Source organism: Medicago truncatula, chromosome 7 (genome assembly GCF_003473485.1).
Source record: "Medicago truncatula cultivar Jemalong A17 chromosome 7, MtrunA17r5.0-ANR, whole genome shotgun sequence".
Classification (NCBI taxonomy): Eukaryota; Viridiplantae; Streptophyta; class Magnoliopsida; order Fabales; family Fabaceae; genus Medicago; species Medicago truncatula.
In genome coordinates this window covers 8,781,753-8,802,744 of record NC_053048.1, presented here as the reverse complement: position 1 = coordinate 8,802,744, position 20,992 = coordinate 8,781,753, and the positions used below count along the sequence as shown (strand labels likewise).

The 20,992-nt window shown below is 32.1% G+C and overlaps 2 protein-coding genes across 3 annotated transcripts; one reads left to right on the top strand and one right to left on the bottom strand.

Moving 5' to 3' along the window:
• Nucleotides 1-6,107: 6,107 nt before the first annotated feature.
• LOC11445875 (disease resistance protein RUN1) lies at nt 6,108-11,010 on the top strand. 2 transcript variants are annotated; one of them, XM_013592435.3, is made up of 5 exons: nt 6,108-6,786; nt 6,887-7,988; nt 8,321-8,596; nt 8,707-9,025; nt 10,270-10,401. In XM_013592435.3, the coding sequence occupies exons 1-5, from the start codon at nt 6,284-6,286 to the stop codon at nt 10,284-10,286; spliced, it is 2,217 nt and encodes a 738-aa protein (XP_013447889.1). In that variant the 5' UTR covers nt 6,108-6,283; the 3' UTR covers nt 10,287-10,401. The 2 variants fall into 2 exon arrangements, with proteins under 2 accessions (XP_013447889.1, XP_003621940.1); XM_003621892.4 differs by having other exon boundaries at nt 6,111-6,786; nt 8,707-9,498; nt 10,270-11,010.
• A 6,112-nt stretch (nt 11,011-17,122) lies between these two features.
• On the bottom strand, nt 17,123-18,034 carry LOC11442937 (uncharacterized). The gene has a single exon (XM_024770781.1). The coding sequence runs from the start codon at nt 18,032-18,034 to the stop codon at nt 17,123-17,125; it is 912 nt and encodes a 303-aa protein (XP_024626549.1).
• Nucleotides 18,035-20,992: the final 2,958 nt, after the last annotated feature.

Genomic DNA, 20,992 nt, shown 5'->3' with positions numbered 1-20,992 from the left:
TTAAATGAATAAGGTATATGAATAAGGTCAATTGTTATAAGGTATATGACCACGACTCTTACCAACATTACCCTTAGTTATTTATTACGGGGAGAGAAATATATGAAATAAGATATTAAATGACTAAGGTTATTATAGTAAAAGTAAAAATTATTGTATAAGAAAAGGTAACATTTATTGAGTGTCTTGGTTTGTGTAAAATATCAAAAATGGACAGTTAAAAAGGAACGGAGGTAGTAATAATAAGAATGTTAACCATGGCCCTTGGGGTATTGGATAAGGGGATAAAAATAAAAATATAGCATTGGAAAATGATGAAAAGTGATAAATTTAACTTTTTAAAAGTCAAAATGTTGTTGAAACCAATGAAAACATACTACTTTTGGCTTCCTTAACCATTGCCCTCGGTTAGCAAGACCTAATAATAATAATAATTAACCTACTAATATTTTATTTCAAAAAAGAAAAAAATTAACCTACTAAGTAACATTTATCATTTGAACAAATATGTAATTATTTATCACCACATAATTTACAACTTAATTTTTTTTCTTCTATAAGACAAAATTAATATAATTTTTTTTTTTTTGAAAAATCTAAATATGATCCCTCCGTTTTACAATACATGTCGTTTTTGGAGAATAACTGTTTCACTTTTTTTGTCACTTTTAAGTTTCAATACAACATTAGTTATTGGTTTGTTAAAAATACCCTTACTTATTTATTGTAGAGAGAAAAATAATAGAATAATATAATGATTAGGGGTATTATAGAAAAAAGCACAAAAAAGTTCATTAACAATAACAAAATTTATTTGATTTCTTAGTATATGTAATTTCCTCAAAATCGACAAGTATTGTGAAACGGAGAGAATATATGTTAAGAAACTTAATGTTAAATTTTTGTCTAAAAAATTCGTGCATTTAATTACTTTTAAAAATAAAAAATAACTTTCAAATTAGGGGTTGTAGTCAATATATATTGAGTAAATTACATTTCCTACTCTGAAAGATGCTTGAACTAGACTCTCTTATCCTCTTATATTAAAATATATATTTTTATCCCCTCTTATTCGAAACATATTAGAAAACATTTCACTTTCCTCCTCTGAGAGAAACAACATTCCCCCTCCCTTCTTATGTTAAAATCTACACATCAAAATTTGAATGCATATTTTTTACAATTTTTTATTCACAATTTTATTAACATATATTTTTGAACCCTATTATAAAATATGAAACTACACAAAATAAAATTAAAATAAGTGAAAAATTACTAAAGTCGATAAAATATGATAATTTAAAAGTAAATTTTATACAATAAATTATAAAATTAATAAAAAAATATTTAAACTTAATTATCATCGACATTTATATAAGAAAGAAATGAATTTGTTTTTCTTAAATGATTATTCAAAATTAGTTCTTAAATCATTTTTCAAAATCAGTATATATATCATAAAAATATTTATTTATGTTAAAATAGATTAAATTATAGTGCATATTTTAGAAAGGGGGTTGTAATTCAAACATCTCATAGACAAGGGAATATAAATTTTATTTTTAAGGGAGAGTGTATATTTTAACATAAAAGGGATGATAGTACTCCAATATGGACCACATACATCATTAATTGAATGAACCTAAAAAGTTAAATTTGCTTATATTTTGAAACGGATGGAATATAATTCAAGTTTCTTTAAGGAGAGAAGAGTGTAATTTACACATATATATATATATATTTTAAGGATGTTGTTATTATTATGTGGTCTGATGTTTTCAGACTTGTAGAGATGCCATTATGCTTTTTCATATTCTCAGTTTTGCGTCTGAAATTCATATCATCTTCTTTCTTTCCCTTTTGTTATTGTGAGAGTTAACTTAAAATCAGAAATTTGGAGAATCGTGCCACGATGGAGAAGCATCGCGCCACGATTGTTGAAGCAAGATTCTGAGGAAGCTACTGGAAATTTCGTGGCACGATGGCATCCACTATAAATACAGCCTTGTATCAGATGATAAAAGTGTGTAGAAAAACAAGGTTTAGAAACCAACATACAAACTAGGGTTTATAGAGAATTTCTCTTGGCAACAACTCTAGGGTTGGGATTGTTTTGATTCACCTTGAACAAAACACTATTAAGATTGAGTCTCTTGGTCACGGGAAGAGGCTGGGACTTGGGTAGAATTAGGTTTGAAGACTGATTCTTGAAACTCATTATCTCTTTGTAAAGAAACTCATATCATTATAGTGGATCGGAGAGTTGCTCTCTCCCCCAGACTAGGTCATCATTAGACCGAACTGGGTAAACAAATATCTTGTGTTCTTTCTCTCTCTCTTCCTTTTATCTCTTGCTGTTTTGTTTGGATTATTTGCTACCCGCTTAATTTGATTACTTGGTATTAATTTGCTCCACGCATCAAGTTTTATTGGTCTGGTTTTCTCAACGAATTCACAACACTTATCATCATTTGGCATATGTGGTTGATATATTGATTTTAGAGGCTTCAATATATGGACATTGGTGGGAAGAACTTGGTTTTGTTTTACTCAAATGTGGATGTTGACTGTGTTAGAGAATTGTGTAAGTTTGTTTGAGTTTTAGTGTTGCTTTTGGTTTGGGACTTTATGTCTCGGACTATTTGTATTGCTTTTTTGTTTTTTATGGATAAGTCCTTGTTTTGTTCCATACGCATGTTAACATGCATTAGTGTAAATTATAACGTAACTTCAGATAATTTGCGTAAGTTAACATGCGCTAGTATTATTTGTGTGTTATTTGTTGAATACTTAACATAAGTTAACATGCACTAATGTATTATGTAACGTGAGTTAACTCACGTTGTCATTTGCACCAGCTTCTGTGTTTGTCGACGTTGCCATTTGCACTAGCTTCTGTGTTTATCGATTCTGTTTTCAATAATAGCATAGTCACACTAGCTTCTGTGTTTGTCGACGTGCTTTGATTTGAGAAGGCAGAGCTTCTCAAATTGATTTCCCATGACATTGAAAATTATTTGAGATAATGCTGATTCATTAAGTGACAATTTCCCTTGGTTATAAAAGCTAAAACTTAATAAATATAAGTTGAAAGTCCATAATTTTTTTTGTTTATATAGACCAATTGATAAATATAAGTTGAAACTTAATGACACAACTAGGAGGTCTGATGTTTGAATATGAATGAGGACGTCAGTATAACAATTTGGTCAATTTTGATTTGGAATATGTTTTGTTAATCTACACTATTTGATACTTGATAAAGATATAACTGTAATGTATGTATGTATGTATGTATGTATGTATGTTGGTGGGGGTATGATTGATCCCATCTAGTAATTGTTATTATATGGTTCAATTGATTTAAAGCAGTGGACACTAGTATTGTCAAACTTTGTGCTGCAAGACAAAGGAAACAAAAACAATAGAAGAAAACATCATTAAGGATACGAAAGATGATGTAAGAAGTTATTTCACATGAAATTTCGAGATCAAAGAAATTTTGGAGGGTATTCGCTGGAGGTACACTAATTAGATGAATGGAATTTGGAAAGTAGTGTTTTATATCTTTGCAGCTAATTAGTTGTCAACTTATTTGGAGAGAGAGTTAAAAAATGTGAGGTGGTTTGAATATGAGTGAGGATGTTCGGTCTAATAATATCGGTATTATTAAGTAAACATTAACTTTTTTTACAAATATTATCATAAAATAAAAGAAACTAAATTCAATATCGGTATTTTCTCGTTAAACATTGAGTCGAGACATAATATGATACAATTATTCTATCATAACCACCTAACGAACCTTAAAAGAATTTTAGAATATGGTGGTCATGATATGACACATAGAACAAGAAAAGGATATCATATGATAAAAGACATTTTTTTTTTACACATATAATAAAGACATGATGACATTAATTATATGATATGTTTGTTGCGGATATGATAACATATAATATGATTTTATTTTAGAGTTAGGATCTGTTGACACCAGGTGTCAACGGATTCTTGACACTAAATCTCATCTATTAATTTGGTTTAATCTAAAGGCTAATAATTATTTACTTAAAAGTGCACCGTGAGTCATATGTATTTTCGCACCTTAGTACTTTTTTTTTGTTATCTGAACCCTCGGTCGCTTCTTCTCTCATGAATCTTCATGTGCTGTGCTTTACAATGTCTCTCTTGAATCTTTTATTTCCTCTCTCTCTGATGGTTCTTGTTCATCGATCAATAGAGTTGCGTATGTTAGAGATTGGAAACAATTAAACTATATTGAATTAGGGGTTTATGAATAATAACAATTTTGGTGACATGATTTTATAAATTCCAACATGTAAGTTCCGAAAGATCCAATCCAAAATCCTCCTTAACTCACTACCTTCTTCTAATGAAAAAAAATTAAGAGATACTGAGTTTTAATAGTGATGACGGTGTAACTGATTAGGAGACCCAATATATGCCTATGATGAATTGGACTCCAGCACATATAAATTGGATTGAGCAAAAGCAATTGATGGGGTAGCTACGGGAGAAAGAATAAAAGATTCATGAGAAATTAATTGTTAATGTCTTTGTTGGATATGAATAAGGAGTGGTAGGATTTGAGATCATTGATAAGAAAAAGACACTTTTATTGTTGTTCTTTCAAGCTTTGCTGGTTAGCGCTTAGGAGAAAGAGGAGTGTGCAGATTAGGGGATCAGATCGAGAAAGGTTCATGTGAGTTAATTTTACAATAATTAGGACCCTTGGATTAAATGTATTAAATGGCTAAGATTTAGTGTCAATAATGGATTCGTTGACACCTGGTGCCAATGGATCCTATCTCTTTATTTTATTATATTTTTGGTACATACCTCTTATTTAGATGATAAAAGTACCTCATAAAACAATAACAGTACATATTTGTGTTTTCTATACTATTAACTTGTAACATATGCTGATGGATAGATAAAAAAAACGTCCCATGTGGATTAGTCAGCACATTGCTGGATACCACGTTAAATTTTGTGTCATTTTTAATTATGTCTTTTAATATTATTGTCATTATTCCCGTGGAGGTAAAAGTTTGAAAATCGACAAGTTCACTGGAGGAATACTTTTAGAGATAATAGTCACATTAGTCCCTGACTTCGCACCGCACTGTCACATAGGTCCCTGACTCATGATTAAATACAAAGAAGTTTCTGACTCTGCACTTCCGTTATCAATTTAGTCCGCGACGTTAAATAATTTTGTTAAGTGTGTCACAGAGACTAAAGTGAAAGTAGAAAATGGTCACTTTAGTCCCTAAACCAAAAATCAATATCCCTAAATCCCTAAAAAAAAAATATACACTAATATGTGACTTTTTTCTCTTGTAAACAAAAAAGTGACTTTTTTCTAAACATTGTAGACTTATTTTTTCTTCACATATATTGAATATTGTATGTTCTATAAATTTTATTGAAAGTTTTATGTATTTTTCTTTTTTTATGCTTAACGGTAAAACTTTGTCCACGGTATTAAACAATCAATTGTGTAACAAAAAAAATAATGTTGATATTATTAATCTCTATTTTTTAATTTTAAATAAAAGAACGCTATATTTTTGACCAAAAACAAAAATAAATGTTATATCAAAATTGTCAAATAAGATAATAAGTTAAGGATATGAGATTTTTAATTTAAGGGATTTGAGATTTAAATTGGGATATTGATTTTTGGTTCATAGACTAGAGTGATCATTTTCTACTTTTATTTTAGTCTCTGTGACACACTTAAGATAATAGAGTTATTTAACGTCAAAGACTAAAGTGATAACGGAAGTGCAAAATCAGAAACTTTTTTGTATTTAATTCTGAGTCAGAGACCTATGTGACAGCGAGGTGCAGAGTCAGGGACTAAAATCACCATTTTTATCGAATAAAACTTATCAATTTTTTTTTTCTAATCCATTTAGGCTCTTGCTTACGTGAACTTTTTTTTTTTTTTTTTCTTTCTGAATTGTTAAAGAGCACAGTCTTTTTCTTAATAGCTATGATTGACGGTGACAGAATGTATTTATTGTTGGCTGGTTTTATAGTTGACAATAGACAGAGTTAACATCTATGATGCAATAATAATACACAATTTAAAAAGAATCTCATCTACATAAATATACAAAAAGAAATTCTAACAACAAAGCAAGTATTGTATATAGTAGATGAGTTGTATACGAATTGTATCCCAATACCACTGTTCTACAATTGTGCTTTGTCTTTTTTGTAATCGTTGACTTCATTGAAATCGTTGGAAACAATGTCTTACTCGGATCATGGATACAAGTACGACGTGTTCATAAATTTCAGAGGGGAGGATACTCGCAGAACTATTGTTTCTCATCTCTATACTGCACTCTGTAACGCAGGAATCAACACTTTTCTTGATGATAAAAAGCTTGCAAAGGGAGAAGAGCTGGGACCAGAACTATATACAGCAATAAAAATGTCTCATATATTTATTGCTGTTTTCTCACCCAACTATGCACAATCTAGCTGGTGTCTTAACGAACTTGCACATATCATGGAATTGCGCCATCGCCGTCACAGTTATAGCCCCCGGGTGGTTATACCTCTATTTTATCATGTTGACCCATCAGATGTCCGTAAATTGAAGGGTGATTTTGGAAAAGGCTTGAAAGTTTCTGCAGATAAAATATTCTCACAGAGTGGGGCCGAAAGAGAAGAAGTTCTCATGTCCAAGTGGAGGAGAGCACTTGCTGAAGTTACAAATCTTGTTGGCTGGGATGCCAATAATTTCAGGTAACGGATACTTATTCGAGAATAAAGCCATATATTTTATTTAAATTATTTCATAATTTGAGCTCATTTTTTTTCTTTATAACTATTCCTATTACCCAAGGAATGAAGGTGATTTGGTACAGAAACTTGTTGAGGACATTTTGACAAAACTAGATATGTCAGTGTTGTCTATTACTGAATTTCCAGTTGGATTGGAACCTCGCGTACAAAGCATTACCAAGATTCTTTATGATGAATCAAGGAAAGCCTGTATGATAGGATTATGGGGAATGGGTGGATCCGGGAAAACTACCTTGGCCAAAGCTATCTACAATCGAATCCATCGTGAATTCCAGGGTAAAACAAGTTTCATTGAAAGTATTCGAGAAGTTTGTGATTATAATAGAAAAGGGATTATTCATTTACAGGAACAACTTCTTTCAGATCTCCTAAAAACAAAAGATAAGATACATAGCATTGCAGTGGGGATAAATAAGATCGAGAAAAGACTTCAGGGACAAAAGGTTTTAATCGTACTTGATGATGTGACCAAGTCTGAGCAATTAAAAGCTCTGGGTGGAAATCCTAAGTTGTTTGGTTCAGGAAGTGTATTGATTATTACAACTAGAGATCGAAGCCATCTCGATTCACTTAGTGCCCGCGTCTTCACAATGATTGAAATGGATAAAAACGAGTCCCTTGAACTTTTCAGCTGGCATGCTTTTCGACAATCATGTCCTAGAAAAGATTTCGGTAAACTCTCTAGAAATGTGGTTTCTTATTGCAAAGGATTACCACTAGCTCTTGAAGTCCTTGGATCTTACTTATCTAAGAGGACAGAACAAGAATGGAGAAGTGCATTATCAAAATTAACGAAAATTCCCAACAACGAAGTGCTACAGATATTGAGAATCAGCTATGATGGTTTAGAAGATTATACAGAAAAGGATATATTTCTTGACATATGTTGTTTCTTCATTGGAAAGAACAGAGTTGATGTCACAGAGATCCTTAATGGTTGTGGACTTCATGCTGATATTGGAGTATCTGTTCTTATAGAGCGTAGCCTCATAAAAGTTGATAAGAATAACAAGTTTCAGATGCATGATTTACTACGCGACATGGGAAGAGCAATCGTCAGCGAAAGTTCAGCAAAAGAGCCTGAAAAGCATAGTCGATTGTGGTGTCATGAGGACGTGTTGGATGTCTTGTCAAAAAAAACTGTAAGAATTTTTTAGCATACTCTATAATCTTATCAACTACATAGTCGATTGTGGTTTCATGAGGGCGTGTATACTTATATGTATTATTTTCTAACTCTGATGCACTATACAAACACGACATTTTACAATAATACGTCGACAATTATAATAAATTGAGGAAAAGGAAATAATTAAATATAATCATATGTGTCGGTATTGTCTGACATCGAATTGTGTTTGATACAAGACATGCCCTCAATATGAAGTGTCGCTGTTACCCAACTTTCTTGAAAGCAAGACTAACATATTTCTCTTACTTTTCTCAGTTTTATTTTATTTTACTTCTCATGTAGGGAACAAAAACTGTTGAGGGTTTGATTTTGAAGTGGCAAAGAACAGGCAGAATTTGCTTTGGCACTAATGCTTTCCAGGAGATGGAAAAACTGAGGCTTTTAAAACTTGATGGTGTTGACCTCATCGGAGATTATGGGTTAATTTCCAAACAACTGAGATGGGTTGATTGGCAAAGGTCTACCTTCACATTTATACCCAATGATTTTGATCAGGCAAATCTAGTTGTTTTTGAATTAAAATATAGCAATGTTAAACAAGTTTGGCAGGACACCAAGGTATAATAACATTTTAGTTTAAAACTCAAATAATCTATTGCCACCTTTTCATCTCCCATTTTCTTCATTTTCTTCTCTTATTTTTCTTTTAAACAATTATTTTCTTGCAGTTGTTGGAGAAGTTAAAAGTTCTCAAACTCAGTCATTCCAAGTACTTGAAAAGCAGTCCTGACTTTTCAAAATTACCAAATCTGGAAAAGCTAGTTATGAAGGATTGTCAAAGTCTGTCCAACGTACACCCGTCCATTGGAGATCTCAAGAATCTTCTTCTCATAAATTTAAAGGACTGTATAATTCTTGAAAATCTCCCAAGAGAGATCTATCAATTGAAATCGGTGAAAACTCTCATCCTTACGGGCTGTTCAACGATTGACAAATTGGAAGAAGATATAGTGCAGATGGAGTCCTTGACATCACTGATAACAACTGGTACATCTATAAAAGAAGTTCCCTATTCAATACTAAGATTAAGAAGTATTGTATATATATCCATATGTGGTTATGAAGGATTATCACATGAAGTTTTTCCTTCACTCATTCGGTTTTGGATGTCTCCTACTATAAATTCGTTACCACGTATTCCCCCTTTTGGAGGCATGCCGTTGTCTCTTGTTTCCTTGGATCTAGAGAATAATAATAATAATAATAATAATAATCTGAGCTGTCTAGTGCCCAAGCTTAATAGCTTTTCCGAACTTAGAAGTTTTCGAGTACAATGCCAGTCAATGATTCAACTAACCCGGGAATTAAGAAGATTTCTTGATGATCTATATGATGCAAATTTTACTGAACTGGAAACATCACACACATCACAAATCTCTGTTCTTTCATTAAGATCACTTTTGATTGGAATGGGTAGTTATCACACAGTCATAAATACTCTTGGCAAGAGTATATCACAGGTTCCTTCTCTATGCTCTCGCCTTAACTGAATTTTTATTTCTTTTTGAATAAATAGAACATGGAATGAGTTTCCATTTGCTTTTTTTTTTGTTGCCTTAAATAGTAAAAGTTTCCTGAAGATTTGAATTTATTCATGTGTATATCAGATAAACTATCATAAATGCTATGGTCAGACTGTGTAACAAAGAAGGGAAATTGGTTTTTTTGGATAGTTATATCCTTTTTTCTTTTTCTACATGTGAATGATTAATAACACATCGGATCCTTATTACAACGTTTTTTAAAACGAATCTTATCGTGATGTATAAAACTACTATCGAAAAAGAACTAAGCAACTAGATAAATTCTCTATAGTTACTAAATTTTAAAGTGTAAGTATATGTTGTTCCTTTCCTCGACATATCAATAGGAATCCAGAATGGCAAGCTTTAAGAAATTGTTGCTGAGTTGACTTCCACCCCTTTAATAGTCATGAAGTGATTTACTTGCGAAAATTGATTGTGTGCAACAACGAAACAAACTATTCCACATTATTTATAACAGTAACATTCATAATGTCCTCGAGACAAACTATTCCAATTTCCTTGTATATAATTTTGTGCTCACCAAGCTGTTATTATATTAAATTATAGTACATCCTTATTTGGGAATTTGTAATGACACTATAAATGATACAAAAAATGCCCATCTGAATAGCATATTTACATATATATATATATATATATATATATATATATATATATATAACTAAGCATATGTTCTTGATGCAGGAATTGAGAACAAATGATTCTGTCGATTATTTCCTTCCAGGAGACAATTATCCTTCTTGGTTGACCTATAGATGTGTAGGACCTTCAGTATATTTTGAAGTGCCTAACGGTGGTGTTTGTGGATTGAACGGAATAACTTTATGTGTTGTTTATTCATCAACACTTGAAAACATAGGAACTGAATGTCTCACTAGTGTCTTGATCATTAATCACACCAAATTCACAATCCATATTTGCAAGCGAGACACAGTAATGTCGTTTAATGATGAAGATTGGCAAGGTGTAGTATCAAATTTAGGAGTTGGTGACAATGTGGAGATTTTTGTTACTTTTAGACATGGATTGACAGTTAAGGAGACAGCTGTGTATCTAATATATAGTCAGTCGTCTACAAGGGAAATTGAGTCAATACTTGAAGTGGAGGCTGAGCCAACACCAGAAGTGGAAGCACAATCATCAACTGATGTGAAGGCCGAGCCATCACCAGAAGTCGAAGAACAACCATCACCACCTGATCTGAAAATGGAGCCATTACCAAAGCCAAATCAAAATATCTTTATAAGATTTGCAAAGGGAGTAGGAAAATGTTTATGCTTGAACCAAAATTGAGGTGTCACCATCTTTTATTTGGCATACCTTCGTACATGGGATTCCCTTGTATGTATCTGTAATATTTTTCTATGAGGAAGCAAGGAAAATGCTTATGCTTTGTGTAATTATGAAAGTTTTGTTAAGAGTCTTGATTGTTTTTTGCTTTATAATAAAAAAAATAAAATCCTAAAAAAATCTTAAACAAATGCGCCATCGCTTAGCATGAATAATCAATTCTACTTGAGAAATTGATTGAACATATGTGGCATTGACATTTAATAGCTCATCAAACATGCTTTGATCAAAATTTCAATGTGTAGATTATGTGAAGTTTATCATAAATTCTGCAATTGAACTTTGTTTGAAATATTTATCAACTATTTAAAACTAAACTAGCCAACTGAAGTTGACACCGTGGAGAATCAAACCAGACACCTTGAGAGGAGCACACTATAAAATATCAAGCTAACATTACCATGCCAACCCAAGTGAGTTCATTCAGTCGTTTAATTTTTAGCTTATAGAGTTTGTTTTTCAATGATCAAACACTTGACATGCATATCTAGGTGAAACAATTATTGGTCATACTTTACTTACCTTTTAGCTGAACTCTAGATTACAGGACCATTTTCCAATAAGAACAGGAGGATTAACAAAATAAAAAAACAAAAACAATTGAAATGCATATGAGAAATATAATTCAGTTAAAAAAATTTAAGATAGATGATCATTCCTTGGATGGAATAATGTGCGTTAAAAATGGAAGTCACATTAATAGCTCCAAACGAAGTCACTTAACTGAAGGTAAATTTACTCAGTTAATCTACAACATTCCTCTGCTATGGCTAACAAATGACCTATGCATTGGTTACAGACCACACAAACCAGAAGCTGCAATTGAAGAGAGTTTGTTGCAACTTGGAAACAAGTGCTGCTGCAAAAGAAGGCTATGGTTTTACAATTCAGAAGCTGAAACTATCGTTATGATATCACAACTTTCAGTCTTAAACATCTACATTTACTTTGTGCTTTGTCAATGTGCAAAGAAATACATTGTTCTTGCCATATTTCAATTATTATGTATACAATTGTTGAATTATTTTAGCATTGACCAGAACTTTGCTATCTTTTGGCCTTTTGTTGTTGTGCCTACAATTGTTATTTGTAATTTTTTTAATCAATGTTGTTAAACAGAGGTTCTATGTAACCAAAAAAATAACAGAGGTGCTATAACATTACAGAATTTGAAAAAATAATTGTTGTTCTGCAATACGTTAATTAGTACAAAAAGATGTAAAATAGCAGCTATAACACTGCTCATTAACGGAATTTGAACAAATTGCTATTTTGCGTGATCCACAATTGACAACACTGTGTTTGATAATTGGATTCATTTTAGAAGGGAGAAGATGTCTGAGTAACGTACTTACAAATGATAACTATTTCTCCTTATTGCATCACGAAGAAAAACAGAAAGATGAAAATCCTAAAGTGTAATAGCTTGTCTGGCTAGTAACTAGCTTAGAATAGTTTATAGTTAGTTACAGAGTTATTATCCTATGCTTCTAGGTACATGTTAGTAGGCATGAGGTTATAACAACCTATAAATAACGGTTGTACAAGCTAATTCAATCAATGAGAATCATAATTTCTATTCCATTTCACTTCTCATAATATGGTATCAGTTTCCTTTTTCTCTCTCTTAGAGAGAGAGAGTTAGTTACGGTTCAGTTACACATTTTCCGCCATTGATGCTTGAGTTTCAAGCTTCGATTTTTCTTCATTTCTTCTTCATTTTTCATCCTTTTCTTCACTCTTTTCTCTGATTCTTTCAGCTCTTCATATATCTTCTTCTTCTTTGCGTGAACTTTCACCTTTTTATACATCGCAATGACTCCTCGTGCTGCTCCGGTTGTTCAGATTCAACAAGCTAATAAAAATTCAGTATACTTTGTTCATCCAAGTGAAGGTCCAAATTTGGTTCTCGTCACTCCACCGCTCAACGGCACCAATTATCTTGCATGGAGTCGCTCTATGAGGTGTGCTTTGGGTGCGAAGAACAAACTTCCCTTCATTGATGGATCTTTACCAGTTCCGGATCTGCTTGATTTAAATCGAAGCTCATGGGAATGATGCAACCACCTTATCCATTCTTGGATTATCAACTCTGTTTCTGAACCAATTGCTCAAACTTTGGTTTTTCATGAGTACGTTTTTGATGTATGGGAGGACTTGAAGGAACGATTCTCTATGGCAGATCGTATTAGAATTCCAGCAATTTGTTCCTCAATTCATTCACTCAAACAAGGTTCTAAAGGTGTTATGAGTATTTCACTGAATTGAAATCTCTTTGAGAAGAATTGAACTCCCACCAACCTATTCCTATGTGTTCTTGCATTCCTCAGTGTAGATGTGAAGCTATGCATGCTGCTAGGAATCAACGTGTTGAGGACCAGGTTATTCAATTCCTTCAAGGTTTAAATGATTCTTTCTCTGTTGTTAAGAGCCAAGTGCTTCTTATGGATCCTCTTCCTCCTTTGAACTATGTATATTATTTGGTTGTGCAAGAAGAAAGCAACAACTCTACTTTACCTGTTCAGGATGATTCTAATGTACTCATTAATGCTTCTGAATCACGCAAATCCTTTGGCCGTGGCAAGAATTCTTATTCCAACAAGAATTCTTCCAGATTATGCACCTTTTGTAATAGAACAAATCACACTGTTGAGTTCTGTTATCAAAAGCATGGGAATCCAAGTTTTAATAAGCAAAGTTCATCTGTAAATGCTTCTCTTGGTGAGAGTTCTAAGGCTGCTCATGGTGGAAATGCAGTGGTGCCTCCTTCTGGTTTGAATCAAGAGCAGTTATCTCAGCTTGTTTCCTTGCTTCAACAGTCAAATTTACTTCCTTCTGCATCTTCACCAAACACCTCAACTTCTCTTCAGCCTACTGCAGAAACTTCTACTACCATTAACACTGTTTCAGGTATATATTTTGTGGCTTCTCTTTTACCATCTTTGTCTAATGTGTGGATCATTGATTCTGGAGCAAATGACCATATTTGTTCTTCTATGCATTATTTTAGTTCATTTTATAAGATCAAACCCACCAGAGTTAGCTTACCTAATGGTCATATTGTTATGGTTGAATATGCTGGTAATGTCACATTTTCTCCCACTTTATACATTTCTCATGTTCTATATTCACCAATGTTTCAAATCAATGTCATATCTGTCTCAAAACTATGTGAATCCCTTTCCTGTTATGTTAAGTTCTCTAATTCTACTTGTATGATTCAGGCCATGAAATGTCCTCAGATGATTGGTTTGGGTGAGTTGGTGAATGGACTTTACAGACTAAAAGTACAAGATCCAGCTCCTTTCTTCGTTAATTCAGTTTCATCTTCTAGCATTTTCTCAAATTCTTGTAATAATGTAGCATATGAAACCTACATTCCTATGTCAGCCTTATGGCATTTTAGATTAGGTCACTTGTCAAATAATAGATTGTATCATATGACAAGCTTGTACCCTTCTATTTCATGTGATAATAAATCAATATGTGACATTTGTCATTTTGCCAAACAGAGAAAATTGCCTTTTAATTATATCAGTTTATCTCATGCTACTTCTAAGTTTGAGCTTCTTCATTTTGATTGAGAAGTTATATCTTGAGAATTCATTGACAAATTTGAGAGTATAGAAAAAGGGAATACCACATTGTTCTAAATTTGTCATGGAGTCTCTACTTATAAATTCTTGAACACCGCGTCATGTTTTCTCTTCTCCATGTCCCGGAGTTAGAGTCATTTTTGGCCTTTTTTCACAGACCCTATGGATTGAAATGTTATTTTTGAAACTTTTGAGTGTTTGAGAAAGCTCCGTAGGAAAAAGAAAAAAAAAAGTGTTTGAGAAAGTCTTTCAAACATCTATAGGCTAAGAAATAGTTGGCCAATTTGCGTGAAAGGAGTAGCGAGGTTTGGAAAGTTTAAAATGTAAATTGCAAACATGACATTTTTGTTAGTAGATTTATTTTATAGACTAATTTGACCAACGAAAATCGCATTTGATGACTATACTGACTAAAAATATATTCGAGGACCAAAATGACTAATATTAGAGAAATTTGTGGATATTTTTGTAGTTACGATATATTCATTTCAGGGACCATTCCAATGTGAAATCAAGTTACACTTTCGGGACTATAATCGTGGTTTGCTCTTTCTTAATTTTTACGACATTATTTTTAACTCCACCTGGTGTACTCGTAGCTTCTTGGAATTGGTTAAACTCAGCCTAGTTAAGCAGCGGTTACCTCATACCTGGTTTGTTCTGTTGAACTGTTTCTATGAGATTTTAATCGAGGTACCTGTTTGATGCATTACCTGTGGATACCAACAAAAGGGCCTCTTTGATTGTTCTTTGGTAAGTTTTATTATGTTGATGTTTATAGCACCTATATATGATCCAAACTTATGCTTATTGAAATAATTGTTGTTATAATTTACTTTGGCTGATCAAAATAACACACTCCATAACTATTATGTCACAAAACACTGGCTGAAAATCTTTATACTGCTTTCGTTGTCCTAGAAGTTAATCCAACATTGTAAAAATACTAGAATTTGAAGGAATTGATCAGTTATACATTTTTAGAACTAAAAATACTGCCTTCATCGTTGATAATTAAAGGTGTCAATATCCAAATGAAACAATAATCAAATCATATTAAACAATATAAAGCATTTAGAGAATGAATGCATGTAGCAGTATGGTTTCTGATGTTGTTGTTTATTTTTTCTCATCTCCTTCGGTATTTCTCATGACGGATTTTAGATTGGATCATGATTAGAAGAAGATTGAAGCATTTGTTGGTTCGAATACCTATTATATTGAGATTCAGGCCATTCTCATAAACTGCTATCTTTAGACTCATTTTGACCGTGAAATGTTTGCTTATTCCTGCAAGGTGCTTATTCCTGCAAGGAAATGTACTTTACTTAATGGCATGAATCATTTTTAGCATTCCAGTGCAGCCTTGTGATGTTGAAAAAATTTGTGCTTGCATCATTTAAAATGTTTATGATTACCTACTTTTGACAAATTGACAAATAAAGCTTGGTTACTAACAAAGTACTAATCTGAATTAATTCATATTAGTAGTTTGTAGCTTACTTTCTTATATTTCAATTTTTTCTTAGCTATAAGCATAAGGTTTAGAGTTAAGCGCATACATAGATCTTCCTATAATATGATTAGAAAGCCGATGATACAATACAATAATCTGACTTTGTACAATAGAAATCTCTATATCCATCAATGATGTCACTAATTGTTTTACACATTTGTATAATGGTCCTAATGTAATTATATCTCCAACTAGTTGTGAGGTTGGAGATCAAACTTATAATTTCCTTATCACTCCACTCCCTAAGTGTATTCTTTCAAACTTATGAGTTGGTCTTGAGATTTTGAAATTTAGCATGTTCGGCACTCTACAATTCGACAGTTGAAAGAATACACTTGATAGAGGTTAAGAATAAACTTTCAAAAACTGGAACTTCAACTTATCATGTTTATTTTGTTATGGAGCATTCTGTAAGTTAAAAGCGACTTTGGGAATAACTTGGCTGAACTATTGGAAAGTGAACGCAATTTGCCACCTTTTAGGCACAAAGCTTGGTATAATCTATGTGAAGATGAAAAATTATTAAGGATCATATTACAAGTTCAAACTGAATCTTGAATTGTTGACAAGACTATCATGTACGTAGACATACAAAATAACCATTCATGTTAGAAAAACTAGCAAACCGAAAGGTAAAATTTACTTATTTCACCATCAATATATTCCTCTTCTATAGCTAACAATTTCAATTTTCAACTTGTTTGATCTTTGCTCCAAATTTAAGCATTTCACGATGAATTATTAAGTAAAAATGAGATTAGAAGAATGACTGATATCAGTGGCGGAGCCAGACAAAAAAGTTTGGGGTGGCCGCCATCTCGCCATCAAAATAAACTAAAATATATAAATCATATTAAACACAACACATTTAAGTCGTTATAAACCAAAAATCGATCATTCAAAATTTAAACTACATAATATAATAAAGTCGTTCATTACATACCTAAAGATGCACTTTACGCTTTCCGAGTGACTTGAAATCATCAATAATTGATTCAGAACTAATACATGCGCTAATTTCCCTTTCAATATAAACTGACATACTATCTGCTAGATACTCAGGTCTCATATTGTTTCACAACTTAGACTTGATAATTTTCATTGCCGAAAAAGATCTTTCAGTTGTGGCTGTAGAATCCGGAAGTGTCATAATAAGACGCAACAACCAATCAAGCAACAAGTATTTTTTGGGTTGTCCATTGACAGGAATGATGGCAGCCAAACATGAGCATAATTCTTGGATAGTTGATAAATTTTTCAAAGTTGATGATTGGCGAGCCTCAAAAAGGAAATGTCGAAGATGAAATGGCAAATTAATTTTCTCTTTATCACTAAAATCCATGGGATAATATTTTTCAACAAGAGTACATATAGTATCAATGTCAAAAGCTTTATATCCATCCTCAGGAGACAAAGCACAACTTAGAGTCAACAAATCCATTGCTTGCTCACTAAATCTACTACTCAACTCTTGTAATTGTTTGTCAATGGTAGTAAAAAAAAATTCTACTCTAAAATAATGCTCTATTGTTACCTGATTCTCTTCAAGGCAAGAACGCCCAAATCTTGTTGTTGAATGACAATCATTGAGGTCGGGAATCTCAATATCATGCTTTTCACAAAAAGACACCACATTGGCAAACAACTTATCCCAACCATTTTCTCTCAAATCTTGAATAAGAGCTTTTGTTGAACGAACCAAAAGCATAGCATTAACAACATCCTGAGATTGTTTTTGCACTGCTTGACAAAGCAAATATGTTGTCCCCATAATTTCTTTCATCAAACGCAAGATAAATATAAAATCGAAAGACTTTAAGTAATCGTAAGAACTATCGGCATCCGCACGTTGGGAAAATTTCTTTGCATCTTTTGCAATGATTTTCAAAATTGTACAAGTTACTTCATACATACTTATCAAGCTACAAATAGAGTTGAAATTTGAACTCCAACGAGTATCTCCAGCTCTTTTCCCGATACCGGACATGGGATAGTTTTCTAATTTTTATTGATAAGGACCCCATTTTTGATACGCTCTTCGTATTGCATCCTTTTGATTTGGTGGATATTGCCAAATTGGAATACCTGGATCCCTTTCTAAAGAATTCTCAATGTCATCCGGATTAACTCTATTAACCTTTAAAGGACGAGACTCATTTTCTTCAATTATTGGATTCTCATGAACTTGTTCAGGTTCGGATGAAGAAATTATAACTTCATCTCTTTGAATATCAATGGCCTTCCTCTTGAAAATAGAAACGATTCTTTGATACTTCATCTTAACTTTTCTGCTGCAAAGAAACAAATTTATCAATTCAACCGATTTCAATTTCAATTTAACTATATGTAATGCATAATATAAAACAACACAATCCCACTACAATTATTATTATTATTTATTATAATACAGTGTCCCAAATAGAACGATACAAAGTAAGGGTAATTCCCAATATCCAGCTTATAGCAAAGTCAGAAGAATTTGAAAACAAAAAACTAGTCCCACATCGGAACTTTTTGAAATATAGTGAGTAAGCTTAGCTATAAAATCAGCGTCTGTCCTTCGGTTATTTTCATTACCTGTTCCACGGTTTTATGAGGTTTTGGGTTTGAGAACTTATTAGGAATAGGGTTTTTGCAAAGTTGGGATTAAATTTCAAATTTGCAGGAATTCTCTTTTTATAACTTCTCACACATCTCAATTTTTTTTTTATCTCAATTGAGGGAGTGACTCTGATGATTCACTCCTAAAAACTCAGTTGAAAGATTTATAACTTCTATAAGAAAGATCTTTAACCACCTGTAAACTCATTGACTGTTTCAGGAAATGTGTGATAGAAAGTGCAAGTCTCATCGAATGTAATGATTGATTCTTTCTTAAGCGCAGGTTGAAGCGTATGACATTGTTTTGAAAATGTAATTTGATGTGCAACACTTGTTTGGTTGATATGCATTGCAGATATGGGTGGAAATTGCTCACCAGGTGTTTTTTTGAAACAATGTCTTAGAGAGAGAGAGAAATGTGAATTGAATAATCATTTTTTTTCCTGTTTGAATTTTTGGCATAATATATCTGCTCTGAACCTATTTTGATTCAATTTTCATTATGGCTAAAACAATCACTGATTTTATTGTCATTTCATAGCTAGGGATAAGGCTTAGTCTAGGAGTATATATATAATGCTGATCGCAACCTTGTGCTTGGGTTGTTTTTTTTGAACCTCATCTTTCCATTGTCCTACTCTCAACAAGTCAATTGGGAATGGTGTGGAAAGAAAATTGCTGGTTTTGGTATGGAGTTGGCTTTTAGATGTAGGTTTCCTTTCTATGTCTTGTCCTTATATGTGCAACTTTCCATATTTATCTGTAATAAACTTGTCCTATCTTAGTAAGATTCACACTTATAAGCTTTGTAAGGTTCAATTATTTATAATTGATCAATTTATACTTGTTCAATCTTAGTCACTAGTATTTAAGGTTCGCTTATTTATTTAGCAGTAACTACTAGTCCATTTATTACACAATCAAGCATTAAATAAGATTGTAAATGTTTAAATTTTGCTAAATTAGAAAAATGTCGTTTTGGCCTGCTGTGGCTAACAATTAGCCTTTGCATTCGTCACAGTCCACACAAACCAGAAGCTTTAATTGAATATGTTCTAAGTTGAAGTTTTTGAACAAGCTATTACAGAGACAATATCATGCCAAGTGACGAGTCCAAGTTATGATTGCAGTATATTATTGTGATGTTTTCGTCAACACTTGTTCAATAATCATGTGTTTTACCATGTAAGCTAAAGTTGTGGCAGCGTTGGATTACTTGTGAAATGTAGAGATTGTGAAAACTACTGTTTCAAATTAAAAATAAAAAAACATGATTGGATAATTAAATCTTCTTGTCAAATTGATTGAATAGCCTTTGGCATTTAATAGCTCATCAATCAAACATGATTGGAAAACAAATTTTAACATATAAATTACATCCTTGGATAAAAAATATGAAATTGGTGTGTTTGATCTACTAAAAAGTAAAAGTTATGATATGACAACTTCAGTTGTACAATGTTTAAATTGTAAAACGGTTTCAAGCATATGAAAAAGTGAAGATAAAGGACATGACAAAAAATAAAATTCTTGTCTCACACTAAACCACATCACAACTTTTTGTCCTCGTACAAGTTGTCTAAAATACGAAGTTTTTTTAAAAAAAAAAAAGCCTAAAATACAAGTTATTATGGTAGATTTGAAATTTGAAATTTGAAATTTGTGGAAATACCTATGTTTTAAATTTACCATAGATTTTTCGTATATAACTTTTGTAACGCCTATGATAAAAAAAAAAAATATTTATAGAACGCCTGAATGTTGATATCACTCACTCCCTGTTATACCTGATGCATCAATAATAATGGTTTGAACGCAAACAGTGACTGCAACTGCAAAGAACAACAAACCAAATTTTGCAAGACCACTTAGAAAGTGAATCTGCAAAACTAAACACATTAGTATTTACCTGAATCGTCATGAAGATTGTCCTTAAAATTTATTCGCATCAAAATGTGCAAAATCTCCAGGATTCAACAAGTTCTTCTCCTAGTTATGAAGGTAACACAACACCAAGAATTATAAATTTATTAGGCTGATGTTTATCTCAGGAAGTAACATTATTTTATTCTATTATATCTTTTGTTACATGCCTGATAATCAAATGATAAGATATATATCATACTTTTTTGTCAAAAAAGATATATATAATATTTAGATGATGCAAGTACCCTCCTAAAACAATAACATATTCGTTTTTCTATAAGTTATATAACTTTTTTTGAGGAGATATATTAACTTTTTTTTTCTTCAGGGAGGAGGTATATTAAGTTATTAACTTGTATATATCAATTATTAATTAATAGAAACATACAAAACGTTCTACATGATGGGTACCTTTTAT